The sequence below is a fragment of the Callionymus lyra genome, chromosome 5 (assembly GCF_982586985.1).
Source record: "Callionymus lyra chromosome 5, fCalLyr1.hap1.1, whole genome shotgun sequence".
Lineage (NCBI taxonomy): Eukaryota > Metazoa > Chordata > Actinopteri > Syngnathiformes > Callionymidae > Callionymus > Callionymus lyra.
The window spans coordinates 36,293,456-36,319,933 of NC_141822.1; the positions used below are offsets into that span (position 1 = coordinate 36,293,456).

At 39.0% G+C, this 26,478-nt stretch overlaps 2 protein-coding genes across 4 annotated transcripts in view; one reads left to right on the forward strand and one right to left on the reverse strand.

The window, feature by feature from the left end:
- garnl3 (GTPase activating Rap/RanGAP domain like 3) overlaps positions 1-24,721 on the reverse strand; it is a 91,641-nt gene extending 66,920 nt beyond the window's left edge. For 2 of the 3 annotated variants that reach the window (XM_087792221.1, XM_087792220.1), the window contains exon 1: positions 24,349-24,720. In XM_087792221.1, the coding sequence (XP_087648347.1) occupies positions 24,349-24,446 (98 nt within the window). In that variant the 5' untranslated portion in view covers positions 24,447-24,720. Of the gene's footprint in view, positions 1-24,348 lie in introns of all 3 variants that reach the window. The other variant, XM_087792222.1, reaches the window with a different exon arrangement.
- LOC148080500 (E3 SUMO-protein ligase ZBED1-like) lies at positions 11,027-11,626 on the forward strand. The gene is made up of 3 exons (XM_087792026.1): positions 11,027-11,217; positions 11,371-11,374; positions 11,429-11,626. Exons 1-3 carry the CDS (start codon positions 11,027-11,029, stop codon positions 11,624-11,626), a joined length of 393 nt encoding a protein of 130 aa, XP_087648152.1.
- Positions 24,722-26,478: the final 1,757 nt, after the last annotated feature.

Consider the following 26,478-nt stretch of genomic DNA (forward strand, 5'->3'; position numbering starts at 1 on the left):
CTTCTCTCACCACTCATAACTTTCCTGAAGTGAGGCGTAACTCTGCGTCTAATTCTGTCTTTAATCCACCAAATGCCCTCATTACACGATGAGCCTTGGTGGCTTTGTCAGTAGTCAAACATGGTTTGACACCAAACTTGGCCATAAAATGTTATTTTGGGGATCTTATGTACTAGGAGCGCGTTGATTTGCTACTAAAACGGTTATACACCCAGACCCAAAGATTGGTGCACAAAAATATTCAGATGCATGGATCCAAGCACTTTTCTATTGTTCATTCAAATCAACGCAGAATTCATCGCAGAGCATTCATTCATTTTTACACCCTCATTTAAATATGTCAATCATGTTTAAATGCACCACAACATGTGATTCTTCTCTTCGGGATCAAAAAATTAAGTAAAAACATGAATTTAAACTTGACTAACTTATATTTGTTTATTTTAACTGACATGGATCACACTGTTATAAATATATTGCAGACATGCTCCAGTGTAAAGGATTATATTTTGCATACAGGTATATTAACACACATACTTTGTTAACAGAGATGATTAGAGGCTTGTTAGGAACATCTTATGATGAAGTTTAATGGGAATAAAGGGCTGAGTAGTGACATGAAGAATACCGGTGTTTCTTCTACAAATGGTAATCATGTGATGGTGTATTTGCTGTGGAAAAATAGGTTCTCACACACTAAATAAGATGCCGGATAAAAATGACAAGGGCAAGTCTGGTCTCAAACAGTGTTTTTTTTAGTGCTAAGCCCTGAACTCTATCGACTGAGCCACCGAGGCTGATGATGTGATGACGGCATTCCTGCATTAGATCATCATAAGACTAAAACCGTTCAATTTTTATCACGTCATGTCTCGGGCTCCGTATATATTTGAGATTGTCTAATGTCGTTTTGTCTGAAGAATTTAATTTTAAAGCCTAGGGACGTACAATCTGACGGAGGTTTTGGTCTTAAACCTGACACCTTACTCTGCTACTCTTCACCGTTTTTGTGAATAACCTCTTAAACAGGATTTGTTAGTCAGATATCATTCCGATGTCGATTCAAGCCGTTTATATAGTGATAAAGTCAAAGTAGGGAGGAAGCCTGCAGCTTCTGATTCACTTCACTTGACTGACAGGAATGCGCAGACTTACACCTCACTTCAGGAAAGTTACGAGTGGTGAGAGAAGAGGTGCAATAGTGTGGACGAGCGGCTCGTCTTTTTTCTCGCTGTAATTGAGAACAGCAGATACAAGTAAATGTAAACTTGGAAAAAAATACACTTATAAGTCTTCAATTACACTTTCTGACCCTGGTCTGAAAAGCGTTCCATTAATTACTTACTTACTCACTAATATGTGTGACTTGTGTTTAATGGGTGCAAATATGTAGTTACTTGTATGCGCAGTATTTAAAGTACAGTTACAGATCTCTTGCTACGAGTGTGTGGAATATATGCAACCACCTTAGCAGTGATCGAGGTGAAAAACAAATCCGTGACTCATACCTGCAGATTCAAGAGGTCGTGTTTAGTTACTTGAACTGTAGACTTAGAAAAGACAGTCAGTTGTTTTTGTTTTTTTAAGACTACAAGTCTTCAATTACGCATGGAACCTTCTGGATCACGAGTATGAATATGTAGTCACGTCAATGCAACTTAGAAGTACGAGTACACATTTCATGTTACGGGTATGTGGGATTAAAGCACCCGTTCTGACTTCATAGAGAGTTATTGGAAGGGGCAGAGGAGAGAGAACAGTCTAGAATGATCTACCCAGGGACGTGAGGGGAGGCAGGTGAGGCACCCAGTGTGCAATCTATCACAAACTGTGTTGATACATGCAATTGATGTGTGCCGGTTGCCATATCTCTGATATCGCCAATATAATGCTCCTATATAATACGTTCATATTCCTTGATTTTACACAGTCTTTAACCATTAAAGTGTGTTGAGAATGATGATGAGATATGAAATAACCAGTAGCTAATTGAATAAGCTTTCTGTTTGGTTTTGTATACTTGTAAAACTGACACAAAAGGAGTCTGTCTCACCAACCATGAACCTTTTCTTATCTTCCTTGTCTTATCTCTTGGTCAAGGTGAACGACCTGCCTGGCTTCCAGAAATACATATGCAGTGGTGTAGGCTGTTCACCTGGACCAAGAGGCAACACAAGGGATACCAAAAACACGTTTGTTAATGGCTGGCAAATGCTCTCATTGACTTCCATAGTAAAGATAAGGAAAGATACAGAGAAATAAGTGTTTCAAGCAATTTTCACTTAGTATGACAACGCTTAACATGTTCTCCCCTAAAATAGCTACAAAACAGGCCTAGATATGTATAAAAGCTTAACCAACGCTTAAAAACTCACAAAACTATTACAACAAATCAAAATGTTTCTTTACCAACTCTGTATGTGTCAACTTTACCACATACACATAACTATTATTTGACGTTTACAAAATTAGTTTTCAAGACATTGCCGTACATTTCTGCTTCAGATTCTTATCTATATAGGCTTGTGCAAACTATCTATCTATCCATTCTATATATCTATACCCAGGTGTCAGAGATTGACAAGATTTTAATTATCATCTTTTAAGATGCCATATATAAACAATCAATAGATGAACCAAACAATGAAATAAAACAGTCCCACAGTCAAATCTTTTTTTCAAATTTTTTGAAATATTTGTTTTAAGTGTGAGTTAAATAATAAGTTCAGTTTAAACCTAACCTTTTTATTTAGAATGACGCTGTCAGCAGGAGTGAATCTATTCTGAAAGACTGTATCATCAGTTATGGATTGTTTAAGATGTTGTGGACCAACCAGGAGAACCCTAGTTTTCATTTCTTTTTTTCAGTTGACCTTTTTTTTGGGCGTATTTTCTCTCACAAAGATTTTTTTGAGAGGAAATAATAATTTGAAATAAATGTACTTGTGACTCAATGCTAAAACTAGCTTGTTACAGAAAACATCAGATGCACGTACAAATTCAGATCCAGGACCTCTTTCTCTGTCACTAGGGATCTCTAAATGCCAGCAGGTCGGTGGGTGGCCTTTCTAAATGTCTGTGTGTCCGGCTGCAGCTATTGATGATTGTGTTCTCATTGTAATTATAATCAGCTGAATTAACCTATTGTCTGCATCGATGAGTCCACCAGGATGCAGCTTCCCAACCTTCACACAGAGGCTTCTTGCATGTGTGCAGATGTGTGTTTCCCAATGCTACACCTACGACTTCACCTTTGGAATAATTTGATGTTGCTATAGCGACTGTGGATTGACAGGTTAAACACAGAGGGACAGAAACAAACATTTGTTGTTTTCATTTTGTGTTTTGTTTCCAGTTTTGATTTTTAAGCATTAATTGTCTGATACATGTGCCATGTAATTTTAATTGTAGTTATTAAAACATATGATAATATATTAGTTTAATATGTGTATATTTGTGAAAATAAGACTAGATACATATTTATATAACATTAAAATATTCACTATTTACTTTATGGGGTCACAACGTACTTAGCCCCAAAGTTCCCAATCAATCTTTTTTTCCTTTAGCGTGTTGGAGGAAACCTGAGTGCATTGGAATAACACCCAACCGGCCGTCCATTACTGTATCATATAATATTGTTAAAAATCAAATCAGCCTTTTGTATATCCTGTTTAGAATCTGTTATTGAAATGTTCAGTTGTTCTGACGTCAGAGAGCCTAGATTCACCAAGATCCACTGAAGAAGTGGTTTGGCAAAGTGATCAGAGTACCACTTCAACAGAAAGACTGCGCCATCTAGTGGCTAAATATCGATTCACAACAAAAAGGAGGGAACTGAAAATCTGTCCTCCAGTTCATGCTTTCCACTTCCAGAATTATGTGACCAATTGGACAAAGACACACTTTACTACATTGCCTGCACCACATATATAGATATTAATTAAACTTTGTTTTCAACTTTCACTCCATCTGAAATCTCTGACCACATCCATCCAAGGGCCTTATCCTTTTATCACCTACCCCCTCCCCAATGGTCACATCCTCCATACATTTAATAATAATTAATTTCCACTGCTTCAAAGATGACCCCCACCTCTAACTTTCATGCAAACCTAACCTCAACCCCCATACCACTGCCATCCTTGTACATAACCGCGTAACTTCTCACCTTGATTACTGTAACTGCCTTCTCTTTGGTCTCCCTCAAAAATCCCCTAAACTAGAATTGGTCCAGCACTTATTAGCATTGTTACAAAGACCTCACATCGCCCCCGTCCTCAAGCACCATCCCTGTCACCCCATAAATTAACTGATCAAGTACAAACTCCTTCTTTGACTCAGACTCCTGTACTCGTTCATTGCACTGTTGTCCCTGATGCATCCAACAATGGGAGTGTCGTCAGCATACTTCTGGATGAGACTCCGCTCTGAGTTGTAGCAGAAGTCTGAAGTGTACATGGTGAAGAGGAGAGGGGCCATAACTGTCCCCTGAGGTGCTCCTGTACTGCAGACAACAGTGTAAGACTTTCAGCCTGACTTTCAGCCTGACTTACTGTGGTCGATGTGTCAGTTTGTCCTGCACCAGAGTAGGTTGGATGGTATGAAGGACGATAAATGATTTGTGTATAAAAAAAATATATAAATAAATGTAAAATGTATAAATAAATGTATAAATAAGTAACAAAATGTATAAATACGTAACAAAATGTAAAAATGTATAAATAAATGTGTGGATGAATATAAATATGTAAAAATGAATTCTATTCAATTTTTTGTCAAAGAATGGAGCTATTTTACATATAAATACACATTTTGTCATTTATACATGTTGACATTTATTTATACATTTTGTCTTCTATTTATTACGGTATTTATACACTTTGTTGTCCTTATGTAAATTAAGTGGGGGGTGTCGAACACAACAGATGATCTTGGTTGGTTCTACAAGACCTTTCTATTGTGCGTCAATCTACCGCCTGCCTGATTCTGCGGCAGTCTTCTTGAAAGACTTTAGTGACTTCTTATCTTCCATTATTCAAATGGTATCTATTCTTATTCTTGTCGTTTCTGAAAGTTTTAAAAGACCATACTTTAGACTTAGATTTTACTCTTGGCCTGGATATTTCTAATGTATCTGTACATGATGTCCATCTGAGGGATCATTCTCTTGTTTTGTTTAACTTGGACTTCATCCCTGAACCTTAGCCATTGAAAGTAAGGTCTCAGAGGCGTTTTATCTCAGCTGATGCTATGTTTGACCCTCTTTCGTTCAATGACTGCCTAAACATGGACAGTTTGATTCGCTGTGTCACTACTCTAGACTAACTAGATCAAGAGGCACCTGTTAAATTGAAATTGACAATACAAAAACGGTGCCCTTGGACAAATGAAGATCTCCTGAGTCTGAAGAGACTTTGTCGAAAGACTGAGCGTCTCTGGAAGTCCACTAAACTTGAGGTGCACAGACTTCACCTCAGGGATCTGATGTCTTCATACAATGAGATGGTGGAAACAGCCAGATCTGATTACAGATCTGCTGGTAGCAGCAAATAAGAAAAACCCCAAAGTGTTGTTTGACACGATCAATTCTCTTGTGTCCCCTGCTCTTCAAATCACGCCCGTCTTCTATCAAGCTGACAGCAATGCATTGTTGAGATTTTTCATTGACAAAATTAGATTGATGTCACTGAGCCTTTCTCCTCCTTGTGGTCCTTCTTCAGTGCTGTATCTCTGGTTGATATTTCGGCACTGGTGAGCAAGATGAAACCCTGCTCTTGCTCGGAAGACGTCCTACCTTGTAAGCTCTTTATCAAAGTATTTGATGTAATTAGCCGCGGGGTTACCGATATGGTGCACCTCTTCCTTTCCACAAGGGTTTTTCCCAATTCATTTAAACATGCCATTATGGAACCTTTGCTTAAAAAAGCTAGGCTTACCGACTGACACTGCATAAAACTGACCAGAAACTGTTTCCTTCAACTGAGAAAAATCTTTTGTGTTTGTTTCTTCTTCGTCTGGACTAGTGTAACAGTTTGTTTTCATGTCTTAACAAGAAGGAGCTGTCTCGCCTGCAGTTGATTCAGAACTCTGCAGCAATTCTGACCCGCTCCAGTAGAAGAACTCACATTTCTCTGATCCTTAAAACTCTTCACTGGCTTCCAGTTTCTTTCAGGATCAACTTGAAAATTCAGGTTCTTACTTTCGGAGCTATTCATGGTCAAGCTCCTCCTTACATCCCTGATCTGATCCAGCCTTACACCCCAGCTCGGGCTCTGAGGTCTGTGGATCAGAATCTACTTATGGTTCCAAGCACACGGTTCGGGAACAGAGGAGAGAAATCCTTTCAGGCTGTTACTCCTAAGCTTTGGAACGATCTTCCTCTCTCTTTGCGCTTGATGGATCTACTGACTCCTTCAAGAAACATCTTAAGACGTTTTTATTTGTTCAGGCTTTTCCTCGATTTTCTGGAACTCCTGTTGTGTTATCAGTTTATTTAATTTATTTAAGTATATACTTTATTGAATATTGTTTTGATTGTTTAAGCGCTTTGTGACCCTGGTCTGGAAAAGCGCTCTATAAATATAAATTACTTATTTACTTCCTTACTATTGGTTGAATAGGCGAAACAAACTAAAGCAATCGACGTCGATCTCAAAACTATCACTCCTGCAGCAACTGGTCTAAAACATCGACGTTGCACGAAGAGTGGAAGAATTTTTTCTGAAATCTTAGCAAACAAACTTGATAAGTCCATGTTGTTCATGTGCAACCACAACCCTAATGAATGAACTCTGTGAATATCACAATTATTGCACCAGCTCATGTGTCTCAGTGGTAGAGTACTCACCTCTTACCCAGATGTCCGGGATCGATTCCCACCTACTCATTTCTTTTTCTCAAAACAATTTAAAATTGAATAATAGGCTGAATCTCTTTTTTTATTTACACATTTTTTAGCGTTCACAGAGAAAGAGCATGGAAGGTTTATCAACTTTATTGATTATGCTGATCAGGCTGCTGTGCCACAGACAACGCCAAAAAACAGTGTCTCGACCGTCTTCTTCTTCTTCATGAACAGACAGTCGCGATGCCTTCACGGACCTCCGTTAACTCCAAACTTAACACTTCAAACCACAGTTACAAGTTTATATTCTCACATAGTTGACATGACTGTGATCTTATCTTATTCACATCTATATAAGATCATAAATTATTAGCAATAACATAGTCAGTCCATCTTCCGAGGATTATCCAAAGTTAGCCGTGAAGCTAAGATAAACGTGTGATGAATGTGTGATGATCTCAAGGCAGTGGTAACCAATCACTGTCTCAGACTGATGTTCACCCGCCCACTTAATTTGCATACGGACAATGAAATGTAAAAATGAAAAAATGTATAAATACCTAAATAAATAGAAGACAAAATGTATAAATAAATGACAAAATGAGTATTCATACGTAAAACAGCACCATTCTTTAACAAAAATGTAATTAGAAGTCATTTATTTATTTTGACATATTGATATTTATCCAAACATTTATTTATACATTTTGTTACGTATTTATACATTTTGTTATGTATTTATACGTTTATTAATACATTTATACATTAGTAATTTATCGTCCTTCATAGGATAGTGTTAGAGGCACTTGAGAAATCCAGGAACAGGATCCTCACTTATCCGCTTACTTTATCCAGGTGGCAGTCCCTCCCTCCGAAAATATGACGGAGTAGTGTCTGGTGCATTTGAAAGCTGTTTAATCGTTTTCAGAAAGTTAAAAAATATATATAATTTGGTGCATCCTGATTGGGTAACAGTGAACAGCACTGGATGGACAACATTAAAATGGCGACCCAAATCAACAGAGATGTTGGACAGCTACCACCTAACTCCGTAAAATCTCTTTTTTTGGAACCATTTGAAAGAAGAACACCTGGCAGATAAGCTTCTAATTAAACAACATGATTGTGCCTCAGTGATGAGGGGTGTCACCAAAACAGTCTGGTTGCAAGCTCCACACTCAGACCGGCATGCTCAGACCTGCTTTTAGACACAATTTTACAATATAAATTATGCTTTAAAAAAGGGTTAGTTAATTATAATCGGTAAATAATTTATCTCATATATCAATCATTTAGCTATTTTTGCGTCTAAATTAATTTATGTGGCAGATCCATAGATCAATGTTAAAGAAAGAAATATCCCAATGAAATTTTTTTTCAACAAATTCTATTGTATTCGAGACTAGTCTCGAAGTGTAACCTGTAGTTTCCAACCAACGAGGCAGAATATTAATCATTTATTTTGTCTAGATAATATTGAAAATATACAGATAAAAAACTATTATACAATTCACTAGACCTACAGAGGTCTATGGATCAAAATCTACTTATGGTTCCTCGCACACGATTCAGGACCAGAGGAGAGAAATCCTTCCAGGCTGTTCATTTTAAGACTTTCTTATTCGTGCAGACTTTTCCTTGATTTCTTGGGACACCTGTGTTTTTCTCTGTGATCTTTTTAGTATATATTTTGTAAGTCTTTTTTTTGATTGTTCAAGCGCTTTGTTACCCTGGTACAAAAAAGCTCTCTTTAAATATAAATTACTTACTTACTAACTTACTTAAAAATGTACACTTTAAGCTGTGATTGACTATTGTTTAGAACTGGACAACTCAAGCACAAAGAGAAATACACACACACATATATATATATATATATATATATATATATATATATATATGCTATATATATATATATATATATATATATATATATGTGTGTGTATTTCTCTCTTCTCAGCAGTAGAGCTGGATGTCATTTCCTTCGGAAACTGTGTTGGTTTAAAAACCACATGACAGATCTCTCTTTAGAAACAGAGCAAGTTAAATATTACTACTTACTCTGGTCTATGAATAGAAAAAATCTTAATAATGCAGAGAAAATCTGACCTCAGTAACAATTACTCTACTTTTCTCCAGACGGAAGACTGGTGGCTGTTTAGTTGTAGCGTAGGGTCTGAGATTGGAGCTGGAGGGGTCTGAGCGTGGAGCTCTGCAATCAGACCCACAGGTGTCACAGGTGGAGTTCAGCATACAGTTCAAGACATCTACAAGTGTGCCTTCTACGTTAATTGTTAAACATGGAGCAAGCAACATCCCATATCCCAAGGATTGGTCACTTTTTTGCAGAAATTGGGGGATTTGCTGCATTTTTCTCCAAATCATTTAAGCGAACCACAGTGCTGGAGGAAGTTGTTGCTTCAACTACGAGATTGAACTTCCATAGCCGTGCTATTAACACAGTATATAAGCACAGAGATGACCTGGTTGATTCCTCTACCAAGATAGAAGCTGGAGGGTACGTGAGAATGCTGGAAGAGGAGGTTTTCTGTTTTTTTGCTGGCTTTGTTCAACAAGATCATGTTACATGTAGATATGCTGTTTAACCAACTCCAGAAGAGAAATATCAGCTCTTTCTACATCGCAACCATTACACAGAGGTTCACGTTTTTGTTTGGACCAGGGACTCTGTTCCTTTTCTTGTTAAGGATGAGGAGTACAGGGGAACCTGTGCAAGGACCCACAAAGAAACGCAAAGCACTGGGAGAAAGAGGGCAACAGCACCTGGCAATTGTAGGTAAGTGGCAACAGAACTTGTATTTATGTTGTTTTTTTTGTTTGATTTTACCTGAACTTGTTTGTATTCTGGATTGTCATGGTTACCACAAATATCTACTGAAGAATGCAGAATTTCTTCCTTGAATTACCGATATAAAAAATGTATAAATAAATACAACATATACAACTACATGAATAAACAATTCAAAAGTTGCCAAAAAAGGAAAAAGTGCATGTAAAACAGGAGGGAGAGATCTGTTGTTCTTGTTCATCATATTTTTTTCTGGTAGGAAATTACTTCTATAAGGATTTTAGAGGAATAAAGAGAAAGAGGAAGGTAGAGAGCAGTAACATCAATGTGTCCAGTTATGCTATTGTAAAAAAGGATTTGTATTTTTTTTCTCGCTTTTTTACAAATATGCATTATTTCTTAGGTATGTGAAAGGCTCCATGCCAAATTATCTAATCAGCGCCACGCTGTTGCAAGGAGACTTGTTCTTACAACACAGCAAAGTTTTCCCAGAGTCAGTACTACAAACAACAGTGGGTGCCTACCCCATATTGACCAAAGAGCTGGTCTTGGACTTTGGGAGGTCCAGGACAAAGCCTTATCCAGTCTCCATCAGAGGTGAGGATAGTTGACAACTATAAGTACCTCGGTGTGTGGCTGGACAGTAAACTGGACTACGTTCTACCAGTCTGTGGTGGCCAGCATCCTGTTTTATGCTGTGGTGTGTTGGGGTGGGAATTTTGTCCAAGAGGAGTGTCAACTAAGGCTGCCAAGATTAGTCGACTAGTCACGACTACGTCGACTATTAAAATAGTCTACAACTAATTTAATAGTCGACGCGTCGTTTTTTTTTTTTACTTTGTTTTTTCTCCCTAAACTGCTGCGGCATCCTCCACTGCTGCATCTGCCTTTCTGTCCTTGACACACATGCGCAGCGCAGTAGTGGTAATCTGCGCAGTAGTGGTAATCTGCGCAGTAGTGGTAATCTGCGTCAACCGTGATGTCACCGGAATTATCAGACGGGCTCTGGTAGGCTATCATGGTGTTACCTTTCCAGCCTTCTGGCGTCTTTACCGTAGTTAAGACCCGCTGGTTCCCGAAACTAAGTTATCAACTTAGCTGGCTCGTTCGTCGGTGGTAACTTAATGTCCGTATAGTTAAGCTGAAGATGGTCACGGAGAGTCTCCACAGGAACAACAACTTTACTGGCTTCAAGGGTTTATTTCCAACGGTATTTCTCCGGACAAACGTGCATATGCGGCTTCATTGCTCGCCTCCTCACCATCACAACACAGAGCACGCACAGAACATGCACTCAGAGCATGCACACCTAGACACGCCACCAACCCCGCATCATCCGCCTGCATAATGAGGAACGCAGGTTGGTAACAATGGCTACCCGGCGGCAGCGGAGCTCAAAAGTTTGGGAGCATTTTAAAAGAAACAAAGAAAAATGTGTGCAATGCAATATCTGCAAGGCAGAACTTGCCTTTCACGGCAGCACAAGTGCGATGCACGAGCACCTGAAAAGGAAGCACGTCGTTGTGGCTGACAACGACGATGAAGAGGGACAGTCGTCTAGGTAAGCGAACTGGCTAATTAGCTGCTAACATTAGCGTAAACAGCGCTAATTTATATTGATACTAGCTGTAAACGTTGACATTAGCGATGACGATTTGATTCATTAGCCTTAGCAGCACACATATTTCATGTGTTTTTTGTAACGTTATAACAGTGTGGTGTTTTGAATAGGAAACGTGTTAACGCTAATGTTTTCTAACGTTATGTTTCAGTGCCAAGAGAGTACGTTCCTCTTCAATGGACGCCTATGTCACAAAGCTACATGTACTCCTCAGCAAGCAAATGTCCTGACTGGGTCCATACTGAACATGTTGGTCACGGATATGAGACCACTGTCTATGGTGGATGATGACGGGTTTAAAGAGATGATTAAACAGTTCAACCCGAATTATCAACAACTATATAGTTAGAGTGTGGTAAAGTTGAATGCACTGAGCAAAAAATGCACTTTTTTAAGCCTTAAGTAGGCCTATTTATTTTTGTGTTGTTAAGGCCAATGCCTTATCCTTTTACTCAGCTGTTCCTGTTTGCACTGTCTACACAGTTAAATAATTGTTTGTTACAAACATATTTCATTAAAGCTTTAATGAACTATCATTTTAATTGTCTTCATTTTTAGTTAGCATATACCTTAAACACTTAAAGCTGAAAGCTAATGATTGTTGTATAAGAGCAGCTGCATGCTGGTGCGATAAGATGTATGTTATACATTAAATTTACGCATTTTCCGATTAGTCGACTAATCGAAAAAAATAGTCGGTGACTAGTCGACTATCAAAATAATCGTTTGTGGCAGCCCTAGTGTCAACAGGTTGGAAAGGTCAATCAGGATTGATCACAGGAGGCTCTGTGGTTGGCATGAAGCTGGACTCACCAGTGACAGTTGTAGATTAGATTAGATTAGACTTTATTGATCCCACAGCAGGGAAATTTCACACGTGCAGCAGAACAAAAACATTTAACGGGGACAAAAGACAGAACACCAAAGACAACAGATATGAGCGAAAGCAAGAACCATCAACCACACACATCACTGAAACACCGACCAACAACATAAACAAAAAGTGCATTATGCTAAGAATTATTTCACAGGAAGAGAGAGGAGATTTCTGGACAAACTACTGTCCATCATGGATGATGACAGTCGTCCTTTTAACACCGTCATCAGAGAAGCAGATGGAGTGCACGAATGCTCCTCCCCAGATCCAACATTAATAGACTCAGGGACTCATTCATTCCTCGTGTTATTAGACTTTATAATTATGAATTTCGGGACAGGAGCGGAGTGAAAGCATGACGTTATTCTATTTTATGTTAATCTTTGTATCCTTTTCCTTTGTACCCTTTTTCTTTGAGTTATTTCCTATGATCTATGTTCTTTATACTTGCACTTAGTTCTTTTCTTTGAACGTTGTTCTTGTTCTGTTTTTTATGAAACTTGCTTTGAACAGGAATCTAATTTCCCAAAAGGAGATCTCCAGAGGAATTAATAAAGTCTATCATTCTATCTTTACAACCCCACGCATACACATCACTATTCCCTTTCTCTGTCCCTCACACCAGGAGTAGGTTTAGATTTTGGTGCAATTCCTGAACAAACCACCAGGTAAAAACGTACCAGAGCTACTTCTAACTTTCATCGATTTCGGAGGTTAAGTCAAGGGCAAAATACTCACCAGTCCGAGGAGTTTGATGACAATGATGTGTGACGCACATTCTCATATCTGAATATGTCACTTTTGTTTGGGAAAAAGGGAAGAGTCTGAAGTATTGGAGAAAAAAGAGAACTCATGATAAGTCTGTGCGGCCTGTGGCTAGGCAACAAAGCGACACTCCATAACTCCACACTAGTCCAGTCAACTATAATGGGAAATGTTTTTCCAGCCTTCCAGCATCCTGAGAGAAGTACAGGGATTTTAATGTGTAGGTATGTAAAGCCCTAAATGGAAGCAGCTGGAGAGTCAAATTTTACACAGAGCAGTAATCAAGAGTTCTTGTTCCTCTTCCACTTTTCCTTCTCAATTCTGCATGGTACTGAACCAAAGCTATGCAGCCACATATGGGAGTGATTAAGAGTCTAGTGTTTATCGGATCTCTCCTAGGTCTCATTGCACAACTGGCAGAACCGGCCCAGGTCAGTGGTTCAGTGAGTGTCCAGTGGCCTCATATACTAAGAATTGCTTGGATTACCTACTAAAACGTGCACACATGCCAATCAAGAAAACGGATTACTCACTTAATATAATAATATATTTTATATTACAAATACTAAATCTTCATATGTATGAATCTGCACGTGTTCATGAATCCTAGCATCAATCGTCATAAAGCGCTGGCGGTGTGGTTTGATTTTCTAGGAAAATTGCAATAGACCTCCCCTGCCCGACATTTTTATCTCTCCGTTCATCCAGCGTGTTCTGATCGTTTCCTTCTAAGTGCCTGGTGATTTGTTGGCTCTGCCCGCTGACAAAGTGTAGTCTGATCACAGTCATAAACAATCTTAACCCTATTTGACCTCTTGAGGACAAACAGTTTTTTTTAAGTTTATTTTCATCAACAACAGGGATGTAATAGCTACATGTTTCTGAAGACTGAGAACACATAAGTAAAACAGCAACAGCGATCCAAGACTGTTTAAACATGTTTACAAGTAAAACACAAGGCTAAAAGCCCCGACAAACAATTACTAGTTTACTCATTTTCATGAATTGTTGTGAAATAAGAGTCACATGACATTATTTTTCCTCTGAAGTCACAAATGCTCACACGGCTGATAAACATCTTAAATATCATATATCCTAGAGGGAGCGACATTCTCTGACATAGTACCCCGAAACACATTTAAACATTTTTAGTGTTGTCTAAGGCCACCAGATTGTTCAGCCCTACTTTGGACAAAAACATCCCCATCAATGATTCAATATTTACAACTAATAAGTGAAACAAAGCCAATTCTATGAATGAATCTGATTTAATGGTGTTAAAAGCATCAGCAAGTATAGAGCAGTTTGATTAGAAAGATACAGACTTGGGTCAAACCCAAGACTAAGAGGGTCTGATCTGGTCCACCCAGTCATTTGCTGTTGCCCACAAGAGCTTAAAGCTGTCTTCACACTGCTGGAACACAGCGAGTTGAGGCGGGAAACAGCTGACTTTCTGCATTATGACAGGGTGAAACAACTATATCATCTTCGTTCTGCATTTGTCGTGTTGTGCCTTGAAAACCAACAAACTTGTTGAATCATTATTTTAAATCCAGCCACACACTGGTCAGGATGAGCAGTTTCAAATATGTCACCAAAATGCTATTAAATAAACTATCATTGTGTATTGAGTCCCTTAAATTATGTGTTTTTATGGGACGATTTCTTCCACTTATTTTCTCTGATACTCCTCTTTGGAGACAGACCACACTGCTTGTTAGATAATATGAGTCTTATTTGACAAACATCTATCAATTATTTTAATAACATTTGAATTTGATGGATTTCGGTATTATGATTATCGTAAGTAAGTAAGTTAGTCATTTATATTTGTAGAGCGCTTTTCCAGACCAGGGTCGCAAAACGTTAAGCAATCCAAACAATACCCAATAAAATGTATACTTAAAAGATTAAGACAACACCGAGACAGGTCAGTAACGTCCAGGAAGTGATAGAAAGAGGAGGCCAGTGTGGTCCTATTATCAATATATATTTCAGAGAGCAACACCTATTTTAGAGCAATATTTTGTGATAGATTTAAATGTTTGAATGAATTATGATATTTATGAACAACATCAATACAAAAAGTACATGTATAAACTAAATAAAATCATCATTAACATTTTAATATTATTTTGAATACATATTAAATGTAATTGAGTGATAAAAAGGTTTATGATGCAAAACTAATTTGCATTTGTAATTTTCTATTTCAAACAGCTCACTTCCTTATGAACACATCACTAGCTAAACACAAAACAATGATTATACATTTTACATATCATTTACTTTTAAAAAAAAGCTTATAGTTGTTTATTGCACTGAGAAAATCAACAATGTGGTTGTCACCAAGCTAATACTCGAAGTTCCTAACAATTTACATTTCTAATGCAAGTCAATTCAGTTGTTTTAATTGTATTTTTTTTTTCGGAAGCAAAAAAAAACGAAACATAATAAAGACCAGCACCCACCCCCCCCAAACCCTCACATAAAATATTAATAAATACATTTAAAAATCATTACCCAGCACTCAAAAAAGTACAAGACAATAATAATTAGATTATCAAAATGAAAACTTGTACATTTTAACTAAATACATTCAAGAGCGTGTTCACCTAGGAATTAATAATGATCACCAAGGCCAAAGTTTTTTCAATATTAACATGTACTTCCACATCTTCGTAGCATAGTTGATATGTGTTTGTTTAATCTAATGAATTGATGTATGGCCTGCTGGCTTAAACCCATTGTTGTTGAGCAAGTAAGGATGTAGCGTCTAAGAATTTATGCTTTCTTTTCAGGAGGAGTGTGTTGACTGAATTGGTAAGAATAGTATTATAAATGCCTACACGTAACAATATTTTCAAGTCAAGACGCCGATGGATTTCCCATTTGTTGTCTCTCAGCTTCAGAAATCTGTCATAATTCTAAAGCAACCATTTTGATCAGTCTTGGTTGATAATTGGTTGAGTGGAAAAGTTATTTAACAGAATTGAGCAAGAGTGACATACACATGCCAACCCCATTCTTCATATTTCACTTACATTTAAAAAGAACAGAAAAAATATTCAGTTACCCCATTTGAACACTGGAAAATAATCACCATTGGAGAACATACTAAATCTATAAATAATACTATATTTGTATTAATAAACAAATAACTTAGATTAAAACCATATTTGCACGATGTAAGTATTACCTGGGGACCTCAGTGTTTTGTAAATGACCCCCCCTCCTCTGCGTTATTTTAACTGTATTCACACCGGATAAGTGATGTCTGTAAAATAGTAATTTTTATTGACATTACCTAGAGATAGAGATATAAAAAGGAGCGCAATTATGTGTACTTCGTTTAGAGAAGATAAAGTGGACATCCGTTCATTTTATTTAGTTTCTCAACTTGTGCAGACGCTCAACAGGGAGAGTACTGCCCTGCACATAAATGTGCCACAACATTATTCTTACAGAAGAGACACAGTCTGTTACTGTAGTGTAACCAAGTGTATTTGTGTGGGAAACAACGAGGCTGGAACTTAAGTTTCTATCTATGCAGCTAGAACGTCTACTTTACTTTCGTCATGTGGAGCACAACCCCAACAACAAAGAACTCAATCTACTTCCTTTTCATCCCCTTCAAAATAAAACAGTGGAAGTAAAAACAGTTACAGTGGCATATATGCGGCATTCAGAATTACAAACACAGGCATTCAGATTCACACGGGATTAGTATTAACCCCCCCACATCTGTATTTGGCAAATAACAGTAGGTAATTTGCGGCGGAATAATAACATTACAAATCACAGACATGGCGCATTCGCACAGGATTAAAACTCAGAGATTCTCCGTAATTATTACAAATTACCAGAGGTCCCCAGGTAAAACTTATCCCATGCAAATGGGGCTTAAGTCAGTTATTTTTACAAACAAAAGAAAAATACAAATTAAAATGAACTAGAAAACGTATGCTATAAAGCAAAAATATTTCACTCGAAACGGTCAAAGTCCAATTGAAACACAATTTTAAAGAATTGAAAGTGCATGAAAGTGATTGTATGTGGCTTGTTGGATGGTGCACCGATGCAGTTCACCCAGTCCACCTTTACAGTTCAGAAGCTTCCAGTAGTTCCACTAACAAAAAAGGAAGGTTGCTATTCTCAATCCTTTTGGGGAAGGCCCAAGATCTTGATGTTCTACCACCATCTACCCTCCAAAATCAGTTTACCATTAAACAGCCAATTCTTGTTAAACCATAAATCTTATAGCCCAGATCTTCAACTACAAATAATAATAAAACATTTTTTTTTTTTACAGAGTTCTGCAATTTTGCAGAAAGTCAGAAATTTGTTCAGTAATTTGAACATTTGTTCTGCAAATACCCAAAACGCCATACTACAACCTTTTCAACCTAATTATCCTTACAGTTATATGTATTACAAAGCTATATATGATGTAAATGTAACTCTTTATTCTCTCACTCTACTTTTAATTCCAGTGTTCACAGATCCTCCACTGCAGCAAAGTTTTCATTCCCCGATACTTCCACTGGTCTTTCATCCCACTCTCACTTGTGTTACTACAAAAAGAAGTATATCAACCAATTTATAAATGTACTTGAGAGCAGAAGTGGTTTCTAGATCCTCCTGAGGAGCCGAGCGCAACCCGACCAACACCCAAGGCAAGAGATTTATCCAGTTAGCGCCCATAAGCGCGGCACGTAACAAAGCCTTAAGTGACCAGTGGAAACACTGCCATTAGCCTGAGGGTGGTACACGTAGTATGATGAAGCTGCACACCTAGAGACCTTGCCAGCGCTGAGCACAGCTCGCAAATAGAGGTGAACCTCTATCTACACTGCAGAGAGTCTCGCTCCTGTACGGGTGCATCATTGTTTTCCTAAGACATTTTGCCTGCAGAGCTCACCACAGCTCGCTTTGTTTTCATCCGCTATGGCGCTTACCGGTCGCCTCTTCAGCCCCCTTATAATGGCCCATTTCGTGCTGTGTAGCGGTTACATGTGGGTGTGGTCTCTCGTCAAAGGGATGTTGGGTCGTGATCCACCGAAGGTTATAAATGTTCACACTATGTAAGAAATTCTCTCTCTGATCCAGCGACCTGTTAATAAACAGTTGACTCCACTATCGTCTCATTCCGGCATCCTAACAGCAAAGTTAGCTGCTTCGTCTTTCTTCTGGTAATATTTTTGTCGTGATGCTTTGTTAGATATTTAATGAAGTTGGTGGCGTTAAATTTGGCCATTTTTGCTCTCCATCACATCTCTGCAGCAGCACCGCCGGCACGTGACGTCAGCGCAAATATAGTTATTAAAACTACTTGGTTTGCATGCTTGAATCAGCTTCTTCACCGTACCTGATCCAACTTTTAGATTTCTGCAAAATTGCAGGTTGTTTAATTTTTATTCTGCAATCTTAAAAATAAATATGCAAATTGAAGACTGCAGTAAGTAAGTAGGTAAACATTATTTGTAAAGCGCCTTTCTAGACCAGGGTCACAAAGCGCTTTGACAAACAAAAACAATATACAGCTAAAATACATGCTTTAAAAGGCCAAGACACATAATAAAAACACAGGAGTCCAATTAAATCAGGGAAAAGCCTGCATGAATAAGAATGTCTTAAGATGTTTATTGAAGGAGTCAGTAGACTCCATAAAACGCAGAGTGAGAAGAAGATCGTTCCAAAGCTTAGTAGCAACAGCCTGGAAGGATTTCTCTGATTTTCCTCTGGTGTGTGCGCAGCGTGTGCGCGGAACCATCAGTAGATTCAGATCCACAGACCTAAGAGCCCGAGCTGGGGTGTAAGGCTGGATCAGATCACTGATGTATGGTGGAGCCTGACCATGAATAGCTCTGAAAGTAAGAACCAGAATTTCAAAATGGATCCGGGAAGAAACTGGCAGCCAGTGAAGAGTTTTAAGGATCGGAGAAATGTGAGATCTTCTACTAGAGAGTTTTGTATTTTACTGCAGGCGAGACAGCCCCTTTTGTTTAGACATGAAAATTAACTGTTACAATAGTCTAAACGAAAAGACACAAACGCATGGATTACAAGCTCCAGATCGTGTTGTGACATCATTTTCCTACGTTTAGATTTTTCTCAGTTGAAGAAAACAGCATCTGGTCAGATTTCTGCAGTGTTGAACTAGAGGCATGTCTTTGTCCAATACAACACCAGGTTTCTGGGGCTCAGTTTGACATACGGGCCCAAGTCACCCAAGTACTGACTCAACCCTGGAATCTTATCATAAGGCTCAATAATCAGAGTTCCAGTTCCGTCCACATTTAGCTGCAAAGTGTTTTCATTCAGCCATTGTTTGATTTCTAGCAAACAATTGACTAAGCTGTTCAGCCCCTGGGGCTCAGTTGGATCAGAAGAGCAGTAGAGCTGGATGTCATCAGCAAAAATTTGGTAAGAAACATCAGGAAATCTGAATGATTTTACCCAGGAGAATCAAGTACAGCAAAAATAATAAATAACCCAAAACAGAACCTTGAGGGACTCCACACAACAGATCTGCTGTTTCAGACCTTATTTGACTGGCAGATACACTGAAACTGCGCCCGGAAAGGTGTGACGAGAACCACTGTAACACAAACCCAGTGGTTGGCACAGTCGCCTCACAGCAAGAAGGTTGCTGGTTCAATTGCAGGCCGAGGCAACCTTTCTGTGTTTAGTTTGTATGTTGTGCCTGTGTTGTGTGGGTTTACTCCGGGCACTCTTGTTTCCTCCCACAGTCCAAAAACATACAGAGGTTAATTGAGAACTTTGGGAAATTGTCCATAGGTATGAGTGCATGTGTGAATGATTGTCTGTCTTTTTGTGCCCTGTGACGGACTGGCTACCTGTCCAGGGTGTCCCTTGCCTCTCGCCCTATGACTCTGGGATAGGCTCCAGTCTCCCCGCGACCCTGACCCCGGGATAAAGCGGTTGTCAATGAATGAAAAAATCTCAACAATGCATTGCTTGGAGCGGCAGGACGCACGAGAGAATTCATTGTGTCAAACAACACTTTTTTTATTTACTGTTACCAGTTTCAGAATGTAATCAAATCTGGCAGTTTCCATAATCTCATTGAATGAGGACATCAGATCCCTGAGTTAAAGTCTGTGCACCTCAAGTTTAGTGGAGCTCCAGAGTCGCTCAGTCCTTTAACAAAGTCTCTTCAGACTCAGGAGATCATCATTTGTCCAAGGGCACCGTTTTTTTTTTCTTCTAATTTTCCAGTTCAATTCAACAGGTGCCACCTGATCCAGTATTTCAACACAATGATTAGGGAAAAAGTGAATCAAACTGTCCATGTTAAGGGAATCATTGAAGAAAAGAGGGTCGAACAGCAGAAAAACTGTCTGCAGTATCGGCTGAGATAACACGCCTCTGAGACCTAACTTTCAAGAGCTTAGGTTCAGGGATTAAGTCCACGTTAAACAAAACAAGAGAATGATCACCCGGATGGATGGATGGACGGACGGATGGACGGATGGACGGATGGACAGAACTTAATTGATCCCTCTGGAGGAATAAGAACAGATACCATTTGAATAACGGAAGATAAAAAGTAAGTAATGTCCTTCAAGAACACTGCCGCAGGACCAGGCAGACGGTAGATTGAAACACAATAGAAAGGTCTTGTAGAACCAACTAAGATCATCTGAGACTCAAAAGAAGTTATGACTTGTTTATGTTTCATATTAATATAAGGAAAAGGACAACGGAAGAATAACATGAGTGAAAAACTTAAGTGTTTTCTTGCTACATACATCGCAGAGAGACTCACGGTTAGCAGACTTTTTGTATTTTTTTCATCTATGGATTTTCCAACAACATAAATGAAGCAAGGAAAGATATTGGTACCCCCATGTGTAGGTACCTAGCTAAGCATTGGGGACAGAGCAGTTGAATCCTGAGATAAAGTCTGATCTGTAGAGCCGTGCACCTTTGCAGAGTCATATATCACAGACCGGCAGCCGTTTTCCTTAAGTGTCCCCTCAACGCAGAGCAGAATCTGTGCACTTCAGGCTACCTCTGATTTATTGTTCGCTCCACCGCTAGTGTCTGGTCAGCCAGAAAAGACTCACGATGTGTCTGCATGGCTAACAGTGTGAACCAGCTAACCGGCAGAGGATACATCAAATTTATCTTTAAAAGTATGTACTGTGGGAACAGGATCAGTGCTGGCAACCCAAACCTCTGTAGAACATTGTTCAGATACACCCTGTTTAACATTTAGTTATCAGCTATGAAAGCGATCAAGTCTGTGTGAAGATCAGACTTCCAACCAGAAATTGAAGCAACATAGCATTAAACACACCGTCACACAGTTACAACACTGAGCAATACACGGTTGTAGCTGCCCCTTTTTGAGGCCTGTAGTACTCAAGACCTTTCAAATCACTTTCAATCCCTTTTGATTAGTTTAGACCACTAAAGACCCGGAACCACAATGTCAGAGCCATATTTGGCAATAATGAAAGCTACATGACATGGAGGCAAAATAAGAGCATGATAAATAACAAATGATTAGATGAGTTGTGTTTCCTTTGTAAGGCTACAGCAGTGAAAACATAACATCTTTGACAGAGGTCATAAAGCCGAAGGGCTCTTTATGGCTGTTTGTATGCACCATGAGCTACAAATGTGTTCTATAGGTCTCTATGGATAATGGTCAAGCAATATTTATTCATACAGCAATCACATCTGGATGTAGGCAACATCTTACACTGGATTTTCCAGTTTTAAAATTGAAAAAATTAACTTTAAATTTATATCATTTAAAATTAACAAAAATAATTTGGAAATGCTACTAAAACAAACATATAAGGAATATGGAAAGCACAGAGCAAAGCCCATACCAAGGAGCTGATTTCACATGATGAAAAAAACTTCTATTAAAGCATTGTTTTGGATTAGAAGGTTGATTATTGTTGTATTTCAATTGTATGCTGTGACGTATAAAACTAAACTACCAGTAAGTGTTTTATTATTTTTATTTTTATATATATGCTTCAATAATAAGTTTAGTTTTTAGCTGCAGGGTACAGGAGCTGCAAGTAAACCTACTAAACCAAGTCGCTTTTCTGAACCTTCTTGAGAACACACCAAGGTTCACTTTCTTTTTCTACCTACCAGTTCCCTAAGCTCCCCCTCCCTCACACAAGTGCAGTCTGATATACTATCCATCAAGTGAACGTTCGTCATGTGACCATGCAGCTCACTTTCCATAAAAGCTCTCAATTTGTTGTTGACATAATATTTGTTTTTCAGTTTTGGTCTAAAATAAAGATGTTCCGGACTGATTTGAATAACTTATTTTCTGAGTCGACAAGAGAAGATCAACAGTATTCTTTATTTGAATGATGAATGATATTGTTTTAGGTGTGACTACTTGACAAAGAGATTGGACCAGTAAGAATATGACTTTAAACATAACAACATTGTTCTTGTAAATGTCTTGTTTGTGTTTTGTTCTCCTGACATAGAGGCGAGGAAGAAGATCAGAACCATCTTGGTTGCATCATGGAAACTTACATTTGGGAGTCCTGATGCTGGAACAGCAAACAAAAAGGCAAAGCCACATGGAACCATCAAAGGGGTTTGCCCAGAACCAGCTGTGCCATGCAGAGAAGTATCAGCTGCACAGCTTGACTATATGCTGCCAAGTATCCTCCATAACCAAGGCCAGCGACATTTGTGCCAGTCACGTTAGTGTCACGGCTAAAAGAATAGTCTTTCATTTTCAGTCATCAAGATGAGCTCAAATTGTTTATTCAAAACATACAGTTGCTACAGAACTTTCAGTACAAAACATATTGTGAGAAGATAGCACTTGCAAGCATCTTTACATCCAGATTGAGAGTTTTATCTTTTTTTTTAAACTGACTTCAGCTACATCAGTGATGAAAGTCCCGCCACAAAAACTGGCTAGCATGATGCTGAAAACAACAAATAAAACTTAATCTGCTGTTTAGCATAAGTAATTCAAGCAACAAGCAAAAGATCATGCGCAGCCAACACATACCCTGACGTTCCACTTATGATGTGGGCTCCTTTTGAAAGGGTGCTAAAGCTTCTTTAGCAGGTGTCATTACATTTTTGACGACACTCGACACATTATTCTGATTTCCAGATCCTCATCTCTCCAAAAAAAGTATTACATTTAAAACTGATTCACAGACAACTTCAAACTTCTTCTAGAAACAAACACGCCAGTGAGAACTTTAGTGAAACATTTCAGGTTACCGGCAGGCCAATTCAAACTATACATCAAATAAATGGGATTCGTGTGATTACTCTTTTTGCATAAACATTATTTCTAACAATGAAACACAATTTAATGAAGTCAGAACGGGTGTCCCACATCCCGACTACAAGTCTTCTATTGCATGTGTGACTTGTGTTTTATGGGTACAAATATGCAGTTACGTGTATGCGCATTTAAAATACGGCTACTGATCTCTCTACAAGTGTTTGAAATATATGCAACCAGCTTAGCAGTGATTGAGGTGTAAAACAAATCTGTGACTCACACCTGCAGATTCAAGAGATTCAGATACAAATACCTTCTGGATTACGAATATGAATATGTAGTCACTTCAATGCAAGTTAATAGTACGAGTCCAGATCTCATGTTATGTGGGACTTATGATCTGACTTCATACCGATGTCTCATTAAAAAGATCTACCTGTGTCAAAGTGTATCTAAAAGACCTAAAACTTGAAAAAGATACTGTCAACGGAAGTGTTGCGAATTACAATTACAATATTTACAATTAATTTTACTGAAGACATGAACATTTTTTAGTAAGTCAACCAAATATTAATAATGTAATTTATTACGCAATAAACAAATGTCTGTGCATATAAGGTGAAGGAAATGACTTAATGCTGTACTTGATAGCTTCTCTATAAGTAAAAAGTGTAACAGGCACTAAAACTTTGTAAATGCTGTAATGAGGATACTCTGAGACAAGACTAGACAAGACACCATTTAAATAAATAAAAACACCTTTATTCTATTATGTCTATTATTCAACTTACATTTAAGCCGCATTACCCTCTTGAATCCCCCTTTTCTTTTCTTGATGCTCTTTGTCAGTGAAGAATTGGCCCCTAACAACTGAACTCACTGAGGGTTTTTCCAGGTGTTTTGAAACAAAGCTGGACGAGAACTAAGACGAGCGTCCTGTGCGCGTGTGTGCTCGTGCAGGTGCGTGACGATCACAGCAGAAGCCAGCAGACTAGGATTCCAACCGGACAGGCGGAATCCAAAAACAGCTCCGTGGGAAGAAGCTCGAGCGTGTCCCCCATACACCCCTCACACCCCCACCATGACAGCAGCGAGCACCGGACGTGCAGCCGCTCCTCCCCGCGGGAGACTGCAGTCCCTCCGCGGGCGTCTAGACGAGAGAACCTACCTGGTGATCTCGAAGCTGCAGCCCTTCCGGAGCAGCAGCGCTCTCTTCCGCAGGATGGCTTTGTCTCTGCCGAGGTAAACATCTTTCTCCGGATTCATGAGTGTGGCGGGAACAGATCCGCGGTTAGGAAGGAAAAAAAAGGTATAAAAATGTAGCAGAGGCGGAGGGAGAGAGGGAGAGAGAGGGGCAGCACAGCCGGACAGAAACACAATGTTCGCAGGAGAAAGTGATCCTGCGGACTGGAGCTCCAGGGGCGACGCAGTCGAGCGATCGAGGGGTTGTTAGAGCTGCATGTTGAGCCCCAGAGAGAGCAGTTTCCACGCGGGACGATGGAAGCAACTGTCCAACGGAGAGATCCTGTTTCCCGGTGGTGTGTGTGTGTGTGTGTGTGTGCGTGTGTGTGTTTGTGTCGATCCAGCAGCTTGAAGAGAGAGGAGGAGTGAGAGAAAGAGAGAGAGAGAGAGAGAGAGAGAGAGAGAGGGACTGTGTTAAGCTTTCACTTCCTCTTCTATCATCTTTAATGCATTGTGAATTCTGACAATTTTACTTATTTACTTACTTACTTACTTACAATTGAGCGTGGACTCCCGAGATATTACCCAGCCAGAGCAGCATCCTTTCCTTCCACCAATGTTCCTCTATCCACAGTTGACCAGGTCTCATGTAGTCGAGTCAAGTCTTCCTAGAGACATCTTGTCTGTGAGACACATTCCCTGTAGCAGTGATCCCCAACCTTTTTCAACTCGGGGCCCACTTTTAAGTCTTAAAAACCTTTGCGGCCCACCTCTGACCCCATCAATACGAAGGCATTATCATGCGTTCTCAGAGCACTTGTTTCGTTGGAGATTGAACATAAAGGACTGAAATCAATAAAGGACAAACATATTGGAAGCTCCACAGTCACTATCATAGCATCTGTAACATGTGCCACACCTTCAGTATTAGACGCACGCACACACACGCACACACACACACACGCATACACACACGCACACACACTTGCATCAATCGTTTCCATCAGCACCAGACATATCAGAAATGAAAAGCAAAGGACTGTCTGAGGAGGCTTATAAACAAATGAATCATAAAAAACGGTATCCACTTTTTTTTACTCCAGTTTCTGCTATCAACTTCAAACGTAAACAAGTCAAGTGGAATGCGGTCCGCTGCAAAGTTATCCGACCGATAACAACAAAAGTTCCTATCTCTCATTTCCATATTACATGTGTAATTCTCGAAGGAAAAACAATATAATGAAAAGAATATTTGAAAATGTTTAATAGCCTTTTAAACTTAACTGATTATAACATTTAAAACATTATAATGTGTATTTTATTTTTATATAATTACATCCACCCTCCCACAAAAAAATGATATTGATTTTGCGGCCCACTTGCAATACCTCCGCAGCCCACAGGTTGGGAATCACTGCCCTATAGTGTGTACCTGGAAAAAAGTGCAGCCCAGGGGCCAGATTTGCATCTTGACTGCATTTATGTGGCTTGGTATTTCTAGGTTCATGTGCAACAGTGGTGGGCCGTGCATTTCACACCTAGGCCTTCACTTGTGTCCAACATGAACTAATCCACCTCCTAATGCAATCATTATGACTCCACGGCTATAGAAACCATCAATATTACACAGAAATGCAGTATAACAGGCGTTGCATCACAGAAAGGTATCTCATGTAGCAAGAAAGAATGTCATTACTAAAGCAAGAAACCCAATTAGGACAATTCAACAAGTCTTTTTTTCATTGTAGCCACAGCTGCATACATCATCTCTAGCAGAAACATCAATATTAACTTCATTAAATGACAAAAATATTAAAACGTTTAAATAAAATGCATTACTCACCAAAACTACTGATTATTTGTAAGCAAAGTCCATCCTCCTTTCTTTCTTCAAGAAGAGTTTGATTGCTCTGTTGTACAGTTTATCTGTGCGTTTCAGTTCCAACAATAAGTCCCTTTCTATCGCCATGGAGGCTAATGCTGTAGGTCTAGTCTGTCCAGTCGTGTTTCTGGAGTAACTTTTTTTATTCGAGGGCGGAGAATGTCCGCTCAACAGAAGCAGTGGACACTGGGATGGTCATCGCTCGTAGTTGTTGACTTGAAAGTGGCGGACAAA

Coding starts and splice junctions, on each gene's coding strand:
- LOC148080500 (XM_087792026.1), top strand. CDS start 11,027: ATGGCTACCCGGCGGCAGCGGAGCTCAAAAGTTTGGGAGCATTTTAAA.